General features: G+C 46.1%; 1 protein-coding gene across 1 annotated transcript in view; it reads left to right on the top strand.

Moving 5' to 3' along the window:
* The window catches only part of OBSCN (obscurin, cytoskeletal calmodulin and titin-interacting RhoGEF), a 291,804-nt gene extending 274,225 nt beyond the window's left edge, over nt 1-17,579 (top strand). Inside the window, exons 112-118 of the mRNA XM_073329682.1 lie at nt 1,826-1,996; nt 6,760-6,877; nt 8,160-8,399; nt 9,212-9,435; nt 10,201-10,276; nt 13,027-13,176; nt 13,334-17,579. Of these exons, the coding sequence (XP_073185783.1) occupies nt 1,826-1,996; nt 6,760-6,877; nt 8,160-8,399; nt 9,212-9,435; nt 10,201-10,276; nt 13,027-13,176; nt 13,334-13,511 (1,157 nt within the window). The 3' untranslated portion in view covers nt 13,512-17,579. The remainder of the gene's footprint in view (nt 1-1,825; nt 1,997-6,759; nt 6,878-8,159; nt 8,400-9,211; nt 9,436-10,200; nt 10,277-13,026; nt 13,177-13,333) is intronic.
* The last annotated feature ends 294 nt before the right edge of the window (nt 17,580-17,873 follow it).

Here is a 17,873-nt window from a genome sequence, read left to right as displayed (position 1 = left end):
GGATTTGATTTTGAAATGTTGAAATAAAATGTTTTGAGCTTTTCTGATTTTTTTAGCTTCTTTTCAGTTGAAACAGTTCAGTAAAATCAACATCAATTCATGAAACATTTAGATGTCACCATTCAGCACTTTTTGTCAGGAAAAAAGTTTTGTCCGAAAAATTTCACCCAAATGTAGTTGGGCCCAGTTGTCCTATGTGCCTTCCTCTAGATCTGTGTATATCAGAGGTTTTCAGACTGGGGGGCATGGAAGGTATTCTGCTGGGAGGGGTGGGCATGAGAAACTTTCGGGGAAAAGAACATACTGCACACATTTTGCCCACAGCAATGAATAACTAGCAACGCTGATTCGGCCAGAATCATATCAGGTCCTCGGATGATGCTGTGTATTGGACTCCAGATGGTGCTGTGCATTCTGGCGGATTTCTGTTAAGCTGGCACAGCATTACACAAAGTCATTGCCACTGTTTGCTACCACGCGGGGTGCCCATTTAATTGAAGGTAGAAGGGGATCTCTGGAGAGCTGTTTCAAGCATCCAACCCAGGATGGAAATTGCTGTGCTCCAAAAAATAGGCAAACCCATCACACTGGTAACAAGAATGTGATGCCAGTAAGCAGTATCTCACTTAAAATTTACATTGCTATGTACTTAAATGGCTCTGTTTGAATCAATGCCTTACTGTTTTTAATGTTTAGTGAGAGTTGCATGTTGATTTTTTTTATCAGTATATGTACTTGTGTCACGGGGTGTGTGTGTAAACTACTACACAAAGAAGCAGGGTGCAATCATATAGGTTTGAGAACCACTGAATACATATGTAGTTCATTCTGGATAGTCATGAGTTAGGTAAGGAGTTGTTCCTCTATGAGGGTTTATACCTGAATAAATCTGTTCCTGTTGTTCCCTAACCCTGGGCCTGTGGTGTATCCATTTCCCTGCTGACACAACAATACTATATAACACAATGTGTAACTGCAGTATGCAAACCGGAATGTATAAAAAGTAGAGTTATGTGAAATGTTCTCAACAAAACTCAGAATCACATGAGACTCATCTGGATCGGGATTCCATTACAAATCTAAAACCCTTACTAGAGTCCTTGAAAGGTCATTTGAGCTTAGAATCATAGAATATCAGGGTTGGAAGGGACCTCAGGAGGTCATCTAGTCCAACCCCCTGCTCAAAGCAGGACCAATCCCCAACTAAATCATCCCAGCCAGGGCTTTGTCAAGCCTGACCTTAAAAACCTCTAAGGAAGGAGATTACCTCCCTAGGTAACGCATTCCAGTGTTTCACCACCCTCCTAGTGAAAAAGTTTTTCCTAATATCCAACCTAACAAACCTTGAGTGATCTAGGGCCCAGGTTTAAATTATTCTGGGGATTTATTTATGGTTCTTAATTATAGTTGTGCGATGTTTTCGGTTTTCCTTGCTTTCATCATGAAGCTAAGTAAAGTACAGCGTTTTTTTGAGCAGGGTTTTGCTTTGAGTTTGGGGTTCATGTTTGAACCTCAAATCTCAAAGTGGAGCTCAGGGAGGATAGGTATGAAATTACATGAACTGAAACTACAAACGCATTCACAGCCACCCCCTGCAATGAGCATTGCATGGCTCTAATATAAAATATCTGGCTTCAGAAGTGAAAATATGAGATCACTTCAAACATGACAAGGCAACGTGAGGTTATAATTTCAGCCCCAGCTGGTTCGTTTAAATATGCCACCAATTTTCTGCACTCCCAGAATAGCAGTAATTGGTGGCACAAAAGACACCCGATAATCCCTAGAACAAGTGCTAACCTGTGTCTCTCTTTGCTTGGCCAAGATGGTGAATGGAAGACCCTTGTTACTGACATGGCTGATTGCTGCTACTATGCCAGTAATCTCTCCAGGGGCTTGGTTTATGCCTTCCGGACAGCCTGCATCAGTAAAGCTGGAATGGGACCTTACAGCAGCCCGTCGGCCAAAGTAAAGATTGGTGAAAAAGACCAAACAGGTAAGCTATTGGGTGGTGGTAGAACATCTACACTATCGTACCTTCTTTGTGTGTACACTCAGGGGAAATGAAGCATAAACCTGGAGGAACTCCATTGCCTCCAGTGTGTTTTAGGGTTTTGAATCCTAGGTGCTGTTGTTCATAGATAGTCCCTCAGCTGACAGCAGGATGAGTTGTGAGAACTCCTAGCCTTGGCATCTTGGGATTGAAACTGTAGATTACTTGTACAGGAAAGACCACTTAATGCTCATTTAAGTGAGATCACTTAATGCTCCAGCATGCTCATTTAATTCTGGCGATCCCCAGGGAACAGAATCAGAGTAATGTGTTTCAGTTGAGTGAAGCGTAGGCTTAATAGTACACCTATGGAAGTGGTGAAAAGTCCATTGAAATGCCATGGCCCTGGTGCCGTCTACAAGACACAACTCAGTAGTTCATTGATGTGAATTGGTGTTTGCGTCTGTAAAATTCCCTTTGTTCATTTTGGGCTATTTCTCTGCTTAGCGAGTCAAACTTATCCCATAGTTTTTCTCTATAGTTTAATGGTTTGTTTGTATTGTTGCTTATTTTTAAAGAAATCCATTAAATGAGAAGGACTCTCCCAGCAGCTGAAGGCATCCCTCTGAGAACTGAGATAATGGCCTATCTGGCATTCTGTTTCATAGAATCATAGAATATCAGGGTTGGAAGGGACCTCAGAAGGTCATCTAGTCCAACCCCCTGCTCAAAGCAGGACCAATCCCCAATTAAATCATCCCAGCCAGGGCTTTGTCAAGCCTGACCTTAAAAACTTCTAAGGAAGGAGATTCTACCACCTCCCTAGGTAACGCATTCCAGTGTTTCACCACCCTCCTAGTGAAAAAGTTTTTCCTAATATCCAACCTAAACCTCCCCCACTGCAACTTGAGACCATTACTCCTTGTCCTGTCCTCTTCTACCACTGAGAATAGTCTAGAACCATCCTCTCTGGACCCACCTCTCAGGTAGTTGAAAGCAGCTATCAAATCCCCCCTCATTCTTCTCTTCTGCAGACTAAACAATCCCAGTTCCCTCAGCCTCTCCTCATAAGTCATGTGTTCCAGACCCCTAATCATTTTTGTTGCCCTTCGCTGGACTCTCTCCAATTTATCCACATCCTTCTTGTAGTGTGGGGCCCAAAACTGGACACAGTACTCCAGATGAGGCCTCACCAATGTCGAATAGAGGGGGACGATCACATCCCTTGATCTGCTCGCTATGCCCCTACTTATACATCCCAAAATGCCATTGACCTTCTTGGCAACAAGGGCACACTGCTGACTCATATCCAGCTTCTCGTCCACTGTCACCCCTAGGTCCTTTTCCGCAGAACTGCTGCCTAGCCGTTCGGTCCCTAGTCTGCAGCTGTGCATTGGGTTCTTCCGTCCTAAGTGCAGGACCCTGCACTTATCCTTATTGAACCTCATCAGATTTCTTTTGGCCCAATCCTCCAATTTGTCTAGGTCCCTCTGTATCCTATCCCTGCCCTCTAGCGTATCTACCACTCCTCCCAGTTTAGTATCATCCGCAAATTTGCTGAGCGTGCAATCCACACCATCCTGCAGATCATTTATGAAGATATTGAACAAAACCGGCCCCAGGACTGACCCCTGGGGCACTCCACTTGACACCGGCTGCCAACTAGACATGGAGCCATTGATCACTACCTGTTGAGCCCGACAATCTAGCCAACTTTCTACCCACCTTATAGTGCATTCATCCAGCCCATACTTCTTTAACTTGCTGACAAGAATACTGTGGGAGACCGTGTCAAAAGCTTTGCTAAAGTCAAGAAACAATACATCCACTGCTTTCCCTTCATCCACAGAACCACTTATCTCGTCATAGAAGGCGATTAGATTAGTCAGGCATGACCTTCCCTTGGTGAATCCATTTTGACTGTTCCTGATCACTTTCCTCTCATGTAAGTGCTTCAGGATTGATTCTTTGAGGACCTGCTCCATGATTTTTCCAGAGACTGAGGTGAGGCTGACTGGCCTGTAGTTCCCAGGATCCTCCTTCTTCCCTTTTTTAAAGATTGGCACTACATTAGCCTTTTTCCAGTCATCCGGGACTTCCGCCGTTCGCCATGAGTTTTCAAAGATAATGGCCAATGGCTCTGCAATCACAGCCGCCAATTCCTTTAGCACCCTCGGATGCAACTCGTCCGGCCCCATGGACTTGTGCACGTCCAGCTTTTCTAAATAGACCCTAACCACCTCTTTCTCCACAGAGGGCTGGCCATCTATTCCCCATGTTGTGATGCCCAGCGCAGCAGTCTGGGAGCTGACCTTGTTAGTGAAGACAGAGGCAAAAAAAGCATTGAGTACATTAGCTTTTTCCACATCCTCTGTCACTAGGTTGCCTCCCTCATTCATTAAGGGGCCCACACTTTCCTTGGCTTTCTTCTTGTTGCCAACATACCTGAAGAAACCCTTCTTGTTACTCTTGACATCTCTCGCTAACTGCAGCTCCAGGTGCGATTTGGCCCTCCTGATTTCATTCCTACATGCCCGAGCAATATTTTTATACTCTTCCCTGGTCATATGTCCAGCCTTCCACTTCTTATAAGCTTCTTTTTTATGTTTAAGATCCGCTAGGATTTCACCGTTAAGCCAAGCTGGTCGCCTGCCATATTTACTATTCTTTCGACACATCGGGATGGTTTGTCCCTGTAACCTCAACAGGGATTCCTTGAAATACAGCCAGCTCTCCTGGACTCCTTTCCCCTTCATGTTAGTCCCCCAGGGCATCCTACCCATCCGTTCCCTGAGGGAGTCGAAGTCTGCTTTCCTGAAGTCCAGGGTCCGTATCCTGCTGCTTACCTTTTTTCCCTGTGTCAGGATCCTGAACTCAACCAACTCATGGTCACTGCCTCCCAGATTCCCATCCACTTTTGCTTCCCCTACTAATTCTTCCCGGTTTGTGAGCAACAGGTCAAGAAAAGTTCCCCCCCCTAGTTGGCTCCTCTAGCACTTGCGCCAGGAAATTGTCCCCTACGCTTTCCAAAAACTTCCTGGATTGTCTGTGCACCGCTGTATTGCTCTCCCAGCAGATATCAGGAAAATTAAAGTCACCCATGAGAACCAGGGCGTGCAATCAAGTAGCTTCTGCGAGCTGCCGGAAGAAAGCCTCATCCACCTCATCCCCCTGGTCCAGTGGTCTATAGCAGACTCCCACCAGTACATCACTCTTGTTGCTCACACTTCTAAACTTAATCCAGAGACACAGGTTTTTCTGCAGTTTCGTACCAGAGCTCTGAGCAGTCATACTGCTCCCTTACATACAGTGCTACTCACCCACCTTTTCTGCCCTGCCTGTCCTTCCTGAACAGTTTATAACCATCCATGACAGTACTCCAGTCATGTGAGTTATCCCACCAAGTCTCTGTTATTCCAATCACGTCATAATTGCTTGACATCACCAGGACAATTGAAAGGATTCCACTACACCAGAGAAATAGCCTTGCCCATCTCAATGTAATTTACCAACCCTCGCCCTATATGCTTGCCTTAGGCCAGGAATTCTCAACCGTTTTTATACTGTGATCTCACAATCTCTCCTGAGCCATGATCCAAATTTCTTTATGCCAGTACACACAGTGCTTCCAAGGAGGTGCCATCATGTTTCATACGGTGCTCCTATTCCAGAGGAATATGCAGGAAGAACCAATGGCAAGTGACTGCAGAAATTCTGCTTCAGCTGATAAAACGAAACATGGAGTAGAAGCAGGTTACCGGTCCACAGGCAATGTCTTGCCATCTCATTGAGGGCTGTGACCAGGTGGCAGGTTGAGAACCAGTGGCCTAGGCTAATATAGACTAATTGCTTGCCATTTGCAGTGAGACAGAGCAGCAAGTTCTTCCATTAGGTCCACTGGTCCTCTAACCTGTCTATGTCATAGGCTAGTCCAGAGGAAACTCGTAATGGGACATGTCTACACTGGGGCCGGAGGTAGAATTTCCAGCTCAGGTAGACCTACCCATGCTAGCTCTGATTGAGCTAGCACGCTAAACATAGAAGTGTAGCTGCAGGCCCATGAGCGGTATGACGAGCTGGCTGCCCTGAGTGCAATCCTGTCAGAGACCTAGGTACATACTTGGGGTGGCTTGTGTCATGGCAGCTACATTGCTGATTTAGTGCGCTGGCTTGTTCAGAGCTAACCTGTGAATGTCCACCCGAGCTGGAAATTATACCTCCAGCTCCAGTGTCAGTAACCCTGTGTTCAATCCTGAAGGTGTTTCTTTGCACTACAACAGGGGTTCTCAAACTTCATTGTTCCGCGACCCCCTTCTGACCATAAAAATTACTACACTACCCCAGGAGTGGGGACCAAAGCCTGAGCCCACCCCAGCCCCACTGACCCGGGCGGTGGAGGGGGGACAAAACTGAAGTCCAAGAGCTTCAGTCCCAAGTGGGGGGCCTGTAACCTGAGTCCCAACATGCAGGGCTGAAACCCTCAGGCTTCGTCCTTGGGTGGTGGGGCTCAGGGCTTCAGTTTCAGCCCTGGGCTCCAGCAAGCCCAACCTAGACCCAACCCACAGTTTGAGAACCGTTGCACTAGAATGTGATTTGGTGCCTCTATTGTGAGACATTTCACAAATGTGCCTGCTGACGTCTGAAATACGGTAGCTGCCTGTCTTCATCTCTATTGACAAGAAGATACCCAGGGATGACAAAGCAAGGATTTGAACTGAACTTAGTGTTGTTTTCTCTTATACATCCATGTCTCTCTTTCCCTCTAGCGTTTCAATCTGCAAAGCAGACGTTCCCAGCTGCTACAGAGGGTGAGAGTGAAATAATGGCACCAGCAGAGCCTTTTCCAACCCAGCAAAGCTACGCCTTCCAGACAGAGATCAAAAGGTATAAAGGCCAGAAACCCCCAGTTAAAACACTCAAATGTTCAGGGGAAAATGCTTCAGTTTGGACCCTAAAACTCAGAAATGTCACTTTTATAAACCTACCGGCCACCCACCTGTTACCTGCCCATTTACCACTTTGTTTTAATGAAAACATCTCCAGTAGCACAGGATACTGGGCATTGCTTGGTTGCCCTCCTCTTGTCTGACTTGATATTGCCATCATTAAATGAATCCTGAGCCAGACCCTGCTCAAATGGACATGTGTAGGTCTCTCACTAACTCCATACACGTACTCACCAACCAGGGCAGATCCCACTCCTTCCAGGTAGATAAAGCTTGCCATTGAGCGCCTGGGGTTCATAGCAATTCAAATCCAATAGCCAGACATCAACTGTAACAGATCCATAGGCCCCCAGAATTTCGTTGTCCTTACTGTATCCCACACTGTGGCAGAGGAGAGGGGCTTTCCAAGAGGTGGGACGGAGGAGAAGATGGGGCCACTCAGGACTCACTCCGGGCAAGAGTCTCCATCACCTTGTAGAGGCCCCCCTCCAACACTTAGGAACTAGCCCATCCCCAAGGAATTTCACATCTGGGAATTAGCCAGTGTCCTAAAAGGTAAAAGACACTGAATCAGAATGTGGGGTCTAAACACTGGATTCTTGCTAAGAAGCCCAATAATGTACAGCCCAGCTATCCTCTGGGCTGGTAAAGGATTCTCTCTTAGGCTACCTTTACGCTTGTGAGCTCGAGGACGAGTCCCAGTTCACTGAGACGGATTGGTGCTAGCTGTCATCGAGCTGACACGCTAGAATAGTAGGGCAGCCATGAGCAGCAGCATGGGCCAGCCATGCTGAGTACGTCCCCATGGAGTTCAGGCAGGTTTGTACTCGGCACGGCTAGCCCATGCTGACACTGCTTGTGATACTCCGAAGACACTACTATTTTTAGCATGCTAGCTCCTTCACACCCCCAGCTCCAAACATAACATGTAAACATACCCATCATTACACCTATGCATGGCGGATATTATTCACAGGCACTAGAGGTCAGGCTTTTGCTGCTGCCATTAAAAGTAGCCATACACTTTCACTTTAAGGAAGTGCAGACTTACGGTCTCTCATGCCAGCCCAGCATGATCATAGTTTTCACTCCAGGGTCTGGATGCAAAACAAGCAGTAGGATGCTGTTGATCCTAAGGTAGGGCAGAACCTGGCTCAGGCTACCTTGTTCCAAGAGCAGCAGGAGAAGTTTAACTTGCCCCTGTGCTTTTGTTGCTCCAGGGGGCGTTTCAGCATCGTCAGACAGTGCAGGGAAAAATTAAGCGGAAATGCGCAGGCAGCCAAAATTATCCCCTACCGGCAAGAAGACAAGCAGGCTGTGCTCCAGGAATATCAAGTCCTGAGGAAGCTTCATCACACAAATATAGTCCAGCTGCAAGGAGCCTACGTGAGCCCACGGCACCTAGTGCTGATCCTGGAATTGTGCGTGGGGCCAGAGCTACTCCATTGTTTGGCTGAAAGGTACACATCCCACTGTACCTGCTTTCTTTGAGGCTGGTGTAGCTAGTGAAGCATCTGTATTGTGGATTTTTGCCCACCTCTTCATTCTGGAGCATCTTCTTCCACCAGGTTTTCCCCCAGTCTAATCTCGTACTACACTTGTGATACATCTCCTTTACTCCCCTGAGACTTGTTTGGATCTTCGGCTTCCGTGGATCAGCCACAAAACCAGTACCTATGGAGCACCACCAGAGATGAAGGGCATCAATTATTTGAATGCGTCTGTTCGCTGCCTTGATTCCCACAGTCTCTCGTTAAATCCCAGCTCTCGAGTGGCCATAAAGAGGCTGCTCGTTCTGGCCGAGTGTAAATCCTACCTTTAAGGTGTAAATGTACAATAGATGGCATGGTGATTGTGTGTGGTTCAGGCAGCCTTTCCACCTATTCCCATTTCTCCTTCAGCCTCCCCCTAATGGCTGAAAACTGATCAGATGACATCTAATGAGTAAGAAGGGAAGGCTAAGCCCATGATCTAACCACAGGAGCTGCATTCTGGTCCCACTCTGCCACTGACGCCCTCTGCAGCCCAGTCACTTAATTTCTCAGCCTCAGGTGTCCATCTGTAATACAGGCATAACAATATTTACTTACCTTCCCCCAGTGGAGCTTCATGAGGGTTAATTATTAATGACTGTGAAGTATCTGAAGCTGATGAAAAGTGCTGATCCTATTAGGACTTAATGGGAATTTTCCTATTGACTTCAGTGGAACAGGAACAGGCCATTAAAATACACAGGAAGGACAGTTATGATTTTTACTGTTTCCTTTATCAGGACATCCTATTCAGAGGTGGAGGTCAGAGACTATCTATGGCAGATCCTCAGTGCAGTTGAGTTCCTCCACGCACACCACATCCTGCACTTGGATCTGAGGTCTGAAAACATGATAATTACAGAACCCAACCTGCTTAAACTCCTGGACTTTGGCAACGCGCAGTTCTACATGCCAGACAGAGTCATTACCATGGATAGGTGCATTGACTACGTAGAAACCATGGGTGAGTACGGTATGTCAGTGCTACGTCAGCATGGCCTCGGGCCCCTGCTAGATGGAAGGTCAAACTGGGACAATGGTGGGAGCGACACTTCATAGATGTGTTTGTAGATGCTCCCATTCATTGCCTGGCAGATGCTCCCGTTGGTTGCCAGCTAACAGGAAATTGAGGTCGGCCTCAATTCTCTTAAATTATTCCCACTTGTGCTATAATGGAGGTTATAGAACTGGATGTTTCTGCAGTGTCCAGAATTCACCGTGAATTTCCTGGTCTGGATGATGCTGGAATTCAGAAGGTTTTGAGTCTGCCTGTGTGCTAGCCCTGGCCTGCGGTTGGCTGGTGCAGTGGCTAGAACTGAGTGGAAACAGCAGCCTTCCCAGCTTGCTCGTTCCATTGACTCAGTGACTGTAACTCATAAATATCACATTGGTTGATTTAAAATGTGAGACAACCCTTGTGAAGCACAATGTCTCATCATGCAGTCACTGCATGGGCAAAAGCAATGAACACAGCACTAGATTTGCAATATATACCTAGTAAAGACAAAGCTTTTTGAAGATGTGTTTGTAGGTCTCCATTTGTTTGGCTTCTTAAATGACTCAGGATATTCATGGGGTGTCATGCATCAACCTGTCCTCTGTAACAGACCTTCTCTTCCTCGACTCTTGGGAGCATAGCAAAGATTAAAACTATCACACTGAGCTTTTCTGCTAGAATAAATGTTCCATCTTGTAAGGAAACTCAACTCATACTGCTGTGCCTTTGTAGCTCCAGAACTGCTGTCAGAGCAAGGAGCCCTCCCGCAGACTGACATCTGGGCTGTCGGCATCACCGCTTTCATCATGTAAGTTGTTGCCTTGCAAAGAACTAGAGGTACAAGTGAATAATCACAATGACGACACAATTGGCATCACAGAAAAGTGGTGGGATCATTCACACGACTGGAATATCGGTATAGAAGGATACAGCTTGTTCAGGAAGGACAGACAGGAAAAAAGGGAGGAGGAGTTGCCTTGTATATCAAAGATGTGTATGTTTGCACTGAGGTTGAGATAGAAGAGGGAGGCAGACCTGTTGAAAGACTCTGGATAAGGATAAAAGGGGTAAAAACAAAGGGTGATGTTATGGTCGGGGTCTACTACAGACCAACTAACCAGGGAAGAAGAGCTGGATGAGGCTTTTTTTAAACAACTAACAAAATCGTCCAAAGCGCAGGACTCGGTGGTGATGGGAGACTTCAGCTACTCAGACATCTGTTGGGAAAATAACACAGCAGGGCACAGATTATCCAGCAAATTCTTGGAATGCATTGGAGACAACTGTTTATTGCAGAAGGTGAAAAAAGCTACTAGGGGAGAGGCTGTCCTAGATTTGATTCTGACGAACAAGGAGGAACTGGATGAGAATTTGAAAGTGGAAGGCAGCTTGGGTGAAAGTGATCATGACATGACAGAGCTCATGATTCTAAGGAATGATAGGAAGGAAAACAGCAGACTAAAGATAATGGATTTCAAGAAGGTAAACTTTAGCAAACTCAGAGAATTGGTAGTTAAGATCCTGTGGGAAGCAAATAAAAGGGGAAAGAGTTCAGGAGAGCTAGCAGTTTTTTAAAGAGACATTAAGGGGACAAGAACAAACTACCCCAAAGTGTAGGAGAGATAGGGATTATGGTAAAACACCACAGTGGCTTAATCAGGAGATCTTGGAAGTTTTTAAAAACAAGTTGGACAAACATCCATCAGGGATGGTCTAGGTTTTCTTGGCCCTGCCTCAGTGCTGGGTGCTGGACTCGATGACTTCTCAAGGTCCCTTCCAGCCCTACATTTCTGTGATTCTATGGGTATGTGTATACTACGAAATTAGGTCGAATTTATAGAAGTCGTTTTTTTAGAAATCGTTTTTATATATTCGAGTGTGTGTGTCCGCACAGAAAATGCTCTAAGTGCATTAACTCGGCAGAGTGCTTCCACCGTACCGAGGCAAGCGTCGACTTCCGGAGTGTTGCACTGTGGGTAGCTATCCCACAATTCCCAGTGGGTCTCCGGAAATGAGATTCAAAAGTTCGTGGTTCTTTTCCTGTCTACCTGGCCAGTGCATCTGAGTTGAGAGTGCTGTCCAGAGCGGTCACAATGGAGCACTCTGGGATAGCTCCCGGAGGCCAATACCGTCGAATTGTGTCCACAGTACCCCAAATTCGACCCAGCAAGGCCGATTTAAGTGCTAATCCACTTGTCAGGGTTGGAGTAAGGAAATCGATTTTAAGAGCCCTTTAAGTCAAAAAAGGGCTTCATCGTGTGGACAGGTGCAGGTTTACATCGATTTAACGCTGCTAAATTCGACCTAAAGTCCTAGTGTAGACCAGGGCTATGTATTAGCAGGAGTGTTGTAAGCAAGACATGAGAAGTAATTCTTCTCCTTTACTCAGCACTGATAAGGCATAATCTGAAGTATTCTGTCCAATTCTTCAGGAAGGATGTGGACAAATTGGAGAAAGTTCAGAGGAGAGCAACAAAAATGATTAATGGTCTAGAAAAGATTGAAAAAAATGGGTTTGTTTAGTCTGTAGAAGAGAAGACTGAGTGAAGACATAACAGTCTTCAAGTACTTAAAAGATTGCTATAAAAAGAAGGGTGATAAATTGTTCCCCTGAACCACAGAGGATAGGACAAGAAGTAATGGGTTAAATTGCAGCAAGGGAGATTTAGGTTGCACATTAGTGTAACCTTGCCACACCTCACCACCAGATGTCAGGGTGGAGCTCATCCTGACACTGCTTACATCAGGAAAAAACTTGCTAACTGTCAGAGTGGTTAAGCACCAGAACAAATTACCCAGGGACATTGTGGAATTTCCATTATTGGAGGTTTTGAAGAACAGGTTAGACAAACACCTCTCAGGGATGGTCTAGATAATACTTGGTCATGCCTCAGTTCAGGGGCTGAACTAGATGACCTATGGAGGTCCCTTCCAGTCCTGCATTTCTGTAATTGTGGATTGCATCAGTGGAAGGCAGCTTTAAATCCACTAGAGTTTCAAAGGAGATCCACCAGCAGAGATGCACTAAGGGCCTACTGCATCAGCTCAGAATAGCCAGAGTACAGTGGCATTCCAGCCACGTCCCTCCTCCCTGGCCACACACCCAGAACCGAGGGTTGTGAAATAGAGTGGTTTAAAGCTGTCTATGCTGGCTCCACACTGTCTGAGGTGAAAGGAGTACTCCCCGATGGGCTGCCTTTATAGGCTCTTTGCACAGCAGGATTGGTGTCAAGGGGCCATGTTGCAACACAGAATCAACCCACACCCACCTTTCGTGCATGGCTCGGCTCTCCAATAAAACTCAGCCAGCACGAGCACATTAAAACTACAGGAAGTAAAAAGGCAAACAAAGCATTCTAATGAACCCTTCCTCCAATAAATCATCTCGTCTTCCATTTCCTCTTCCCATACAATGCTTCACAGCACAGGTGGGGTCTGCTTCCTCGCACTGGCCCAGCACTTCCCAGGAGTGCTCAGCAAGGAACTGGGAACAGTCAGTTGCATTTACAAAGAGGCCTTTCCCCTCGCGTGTCGATTTACCCTCCTTTTTTGTGTTAGGCTGAGTGCCGACTACCCCCTCAGTTCTGATGTAGCCTGTGACTTTCTGAGAATCACCAAGAAAGGGAAGGTGAAACTTACCAGATGCTACGCGGGTCTGTCCGGGGGGGCCGTGACATTTCTTCAAAGCACGCTGTGCGCAAATCCCTGGTAAGAGGATGTTTGCTTTCCAGCCTGCAAACCTGTGCAGGGCCCAGTTACTGCTCTCTTCTCTCTCTCTCTCTAGCCAGCTACCTAACTTCCTCTCACTGCGTGTCTCCCTCTGATCCAGACTCTTGTTGACGCTCTAGCTCTCTTCCTATCCTAGGGGGAGGCCATCGGTAGAGGAATGCCTTCAGGCTCCATGGCTCCAGGAGACGGGATTGGATGGCAGACAGCAAGTGGTAGTCACTTTCTCCACCGCCAAGCTGAGGAGTTTCCTAGCAGAACGGGAGAAGAAAAGGAGCCTCTTGTGTTCAAAGTATGGGCTGATGATCGCTCAGTGAACTGGGTGGTAGCCCAGTGAAGAATAGATTCCCCTCCCCTGCCCCACCCCACCCCGACAAATACTTGCACTGGGGGTTTGGAACCTAAGTGTCGTATCTGGTTACAGACCTGCTGCAGTAAACCAGTGACCCTGACGCCTTAGAGAGAGATTTGAGTGAGCAGGTCCCATTAGACATGAGTGAATGGGAGCTGGATCTCTGGGTTGCTTTGAAAATCCTTCCCTTAGAGTTCCAAGACTGCACATAATGCCGCTCAGTGACCTCCCCACAAGGTCCAGCAGCAGCACAGAAATACCAGACCCCCAGCCACATCATGAGCCTTTCGGACATTACTAAACAGACCCCCTGCGATAACAGCAGCTTCAGCTTCTGATCACCTGTGCTCATGTGATATGCAGGTCTAGTTTGTCTCTCAAAACCATAAGGAGTAAGTAAAAGATTTCCCTTGGAATGCAGCACTGAGCTGGGGCAGAGGAGGCTATTGAATGATAGTGCCCCAGGATGGAATCAGACTATATACATCTTCACTGTTTAAAAAAAAATCCATTGTGTGGCTATCAGATGAAATGTGTAGTGTGTGTGTGTGTTTGTGTGTGTGTCTTCTAGGCAGAGTTGTAGGTAACTGGAGCTATAAATAACATTTGTTCAATAGGGCATCTGATGTGTCTGTCACATAGTAGCAGGGGCTAGAGTTGACATACACAATCAGCATGCAACAGTGACTGGACCCAGTGTGTAACGTACCAGGGCCGTGTTCACGTACAGCCACCATAGTCATCCGTGAGGACTGAACCCAAGACAAAACACAGGCCTCTGCCACGCACACTGAAAAAGAATTCTTTCCTCTGGAAGTAGCGGGCTGCTAAGCCTGCCACTAGAGGGAGGCACGAACACACTCAATACAGGAGTGTTACATGCACAATCTGCACATTACCGCAGACAAGACTGTAACCGGGAGTCTCATGGTGCCTAGACAGTAACTGTCCCAGGTAAGCCTCCCTCTGACCAGGCCAGAATGAGCCATGCTACGTTTGTTTCCAATGGAAGTCAGTCTTGCGTGTACCTTGTACGACAGGAGATACATGGTTTTGCCTGTTCAAGAACAGCCATTTGTGGCCATCTTCCTGCTCGTGCAAGAGAAAAGGCACTGATATAGTCTTGATTTTTCAGTGGAAGACCAAATTAGCCCTTTGTATGCTACTCCTATGGATGGCCCAGATCATGCCGTCTCAGACACAAGCCAATTTCTTCTGCTATGCACTAACAGAGTGGCAGAATGTATAGCATGCATCATTGGGGGGTCTACACATGCCCCTGTGCATTGTGATATATGCAGCACGGACTAAAATCCTCAAAGGATTGATCCTTACCGTGATTATAACCACAGTGAATATGAGCTTTGGGACAGGTATTTAAAGTCTCCAGTCTTTATGATCGGAGGGAAAATATATCAGACACCTAGTAGCTTAAAGCAATCCCAACTTGCTTTATCTGAATCTGTTGTCTTAAAAATGTAAAACACTCTGTTAGGAGTTTTATGCCGATTTTGCAGGTCACTGCCATGATATATTGATACGGCTTCTGTAGGGTAGGTGGCCCCTGCAGGTAGAGACTTGGCACAATTAGGATTTTAGAGCGAGGCATTCTCTCTCAAATGAGCACTCTCAGAAAGAAAACTTTTGTCCACATCTGGGAGAGACTGTTCTGAAACTGCAAAGGGCCATACTCTGGGCCTTGAGTGAGTGGTTCATTGCAGTGAACTCTACTTTGCCTGGCTTGCTGTCGAAAGTGACCTCTGCATGCTACCTTTGTTGGCTGCACTGATCTGTGTCCGTGGGTACAGAGGAAATGCCCACTCATGGGGTGGCTTTCATAGGAACAGCTCTTCCCCGGGACAAACACCAGTTCCACAGATGCTCGGGGGAGATGTGACAACCGCAGGAATCTGCAGTGATGAAGTTAGGGTCATTTTTCCTTAATGCCAACCATAGCCTTTTAAATCAACCACACACAACACACGCCTTTTCACTGAAGCAATCAAAGTAGCACAATGTTTTCCATTATGCTTCTTCTACACAGCAAAGATCACTTATGCTAGACCGTTTGTTAGCAGTGCTTGCCTGCTGCTGGCGATGCCAGGTACATCCGGGTGTGATGCACCTGTCGTGCCACTGAATGTACGAGACACATCCAGGCAGAATGTACCTGTTAAGCTGCTGAGAATTCTGGAAATATCTAGGTGGAGCACAGCTGTTGAATGTGCTTGGTATATCTAGGTAGAACACACCTGCTGTGCTGCTGAATGTATCAGATGTATCTAGTTAGAATGTGCCCGTTATGCTGCTGAATGTGCTGGGTGTATCTAGGTGGAACACCCCACCCCCCACCATGCTGTTGAATGTTCTGGGTGTATCTAGATGGAACACCCCTCATACTGTTGAATGTTCTAGGTAGAACACCCCTCGTGCTGCTGAATGTTCTATGTGCATCTAGGTGGAACACCCCCATGCTGCTGAATGTTCTAGGTGTATCTAGGCGGAACACCCCCATGCTGCTGAATGTTCTAGGTGTATCTAGGTGGAACACCCCCGTGCTGCTGGATGTTCTAGGTGAATCTAGGCGGAACACCCTCATGCTGCTGAATGTTCTAGGTGTATCTAGGCGGAACACCCCATGCTGCTGAATGTTCTAGGTGTATCTAGGCGGAACACCCCCATGCTGCTGAATGTTCTAGGTGTATCTAGGCAGAACACCCCCGTGCTGCTGGATGTTCTAGGTGTATCTAGGTGGAACACCCCCATGCTGCTGAATGTTCTAGGTGTATCTAGGTGGAACTCACCACTGTACTGCCGAGTCCATGCTAACTCTTCCATTATGAAAGATGTTAATAGAAAATCATCAGCTCAATAGGTACACTGTAATACCACTATCACATGGGTTAACCCCTGCTTTAACTTAGGCTTCTGTTGGTACTAGCTGTACAGCAGTCAAAGGCACATGTCACAACAATGACCTTGACCTCATTAAGTACAGAATTTGCATGTCTAAAGGCATTCTGCCACTTGGGCGCCTGGGCTGTTGATTTGTAGCTCTTCTGATATATTTGGGAGATGTGGGAACAGAGTTACTGGAAAATGTATTTCAGTCTGATTTTTAAATAGAGGCCACAACATCCTGGAGTTTAGTGTCTTCCATTGTGTCTAAAAACTGTCAAGGATTGTTTTCATTTACATTTGATGGTCTTAGCATTGTATTTCTTTTGTGAATATAATCTCTGCGTTTATGTGAAATGACTCATGTGTCTATTGGTTCTGGTGTGGTCGGTTTATTTCACCAAATACCATTTGGTGACTTTCATTACAAACGGTGTTTTGCTCATAGTTCTGTATCCAGAAGCATTAATGGAGATGGGAGCAGGAAATCAGTTCCTCATGTGCTACCGTTTCATAAGATCGTGAAAGAGTGAGCGTGTTTAAATGGTGACAGCCTTTCCAGTCATATTTAATGCACATTGGTAAGATCCTAAAATGCACAGCAGTAAGGTTCCTTATGATGCTTGTACAGCAAGCAGCACAGGAAATGCGGCTGAAACTAGAGGACGTTTAACTAGACTGGGGAGAGCAGACACAGATTCAACAGACTATGAAGCTCTGAATTTCAAAGTTACATTGTCGCCATAGTCCAGTGTAGGAGAGGGTGCTTAGGTCTTAGGGCCCAATTCTGAGCTGAGTTCCGCTGAAGCTAGAGGAGTTACTTTGGATTGATACTGGTGTTACTTAGATCAGAATCTGGCCCATAGATTTTCAGGATGCTGTCTTCCCTCCAACTTAATATCATAGCAATCAGATGTGCTTTAGATTGGCACAGTCTCGTGCTTTGGTTTGATTTTTAAGGTGGAGAGGGGTCAGTTTGTGAAGGGAAAACCCATTTAAGAGTAAGATTCTTAATGTAGGTTAACATATATCAAGACCTGGGCTCATATCCCTTTTCTCTTTCTTATGCAATTCAAATTAACTGAGTTTGCTTCCCTAATTTGCATGCATTTTGAACATGTCAGAAGTCTGTGCACTCAATACTGTTTTGTTAAATAAACTATGTTGACAAAGAAGTTAGACCATAGTTTTTGCTGTTATTCTTTTCCTATAATTATAGTACTGTAGCATTCAGGTGTGTCAATCAGACTCAGGGCCCTTGTGTTCTAGGCACAGCACAAACACATCCTAGCTGGATGCATACTTAGTTCTTTACTTAGGACGATTCCTGCCTCCAAATCATTTTGGTTGCGCCTCTTCATATTCTTTCTGTTGGATCAACATCATTCACATACCGCGGTGCCCAGACTGAATACACCGTACTGGTCTC

This window comes from Lepidochelys kempii, chromosome 2 (assembly GCF_965140265.1).
Source record: "Lepidochelys kempii isolate rLepKem1 chromosome 2, rLepKem1.hap2, whole genome shotgun sequence".
In the NCBI taxonomy this organism is placed as follows: domain Eukaryota; kingdom Metazoa; phylum Chordata; order Testudines; family Cheloniidae; genus Lepidochelys; species Lepidochelys kempii.
The sequence above is the reverse complement of the archived record's forward strand: the minus strand, read 5'-3'. Positions and strand labels throughout refer to the sequence as shown.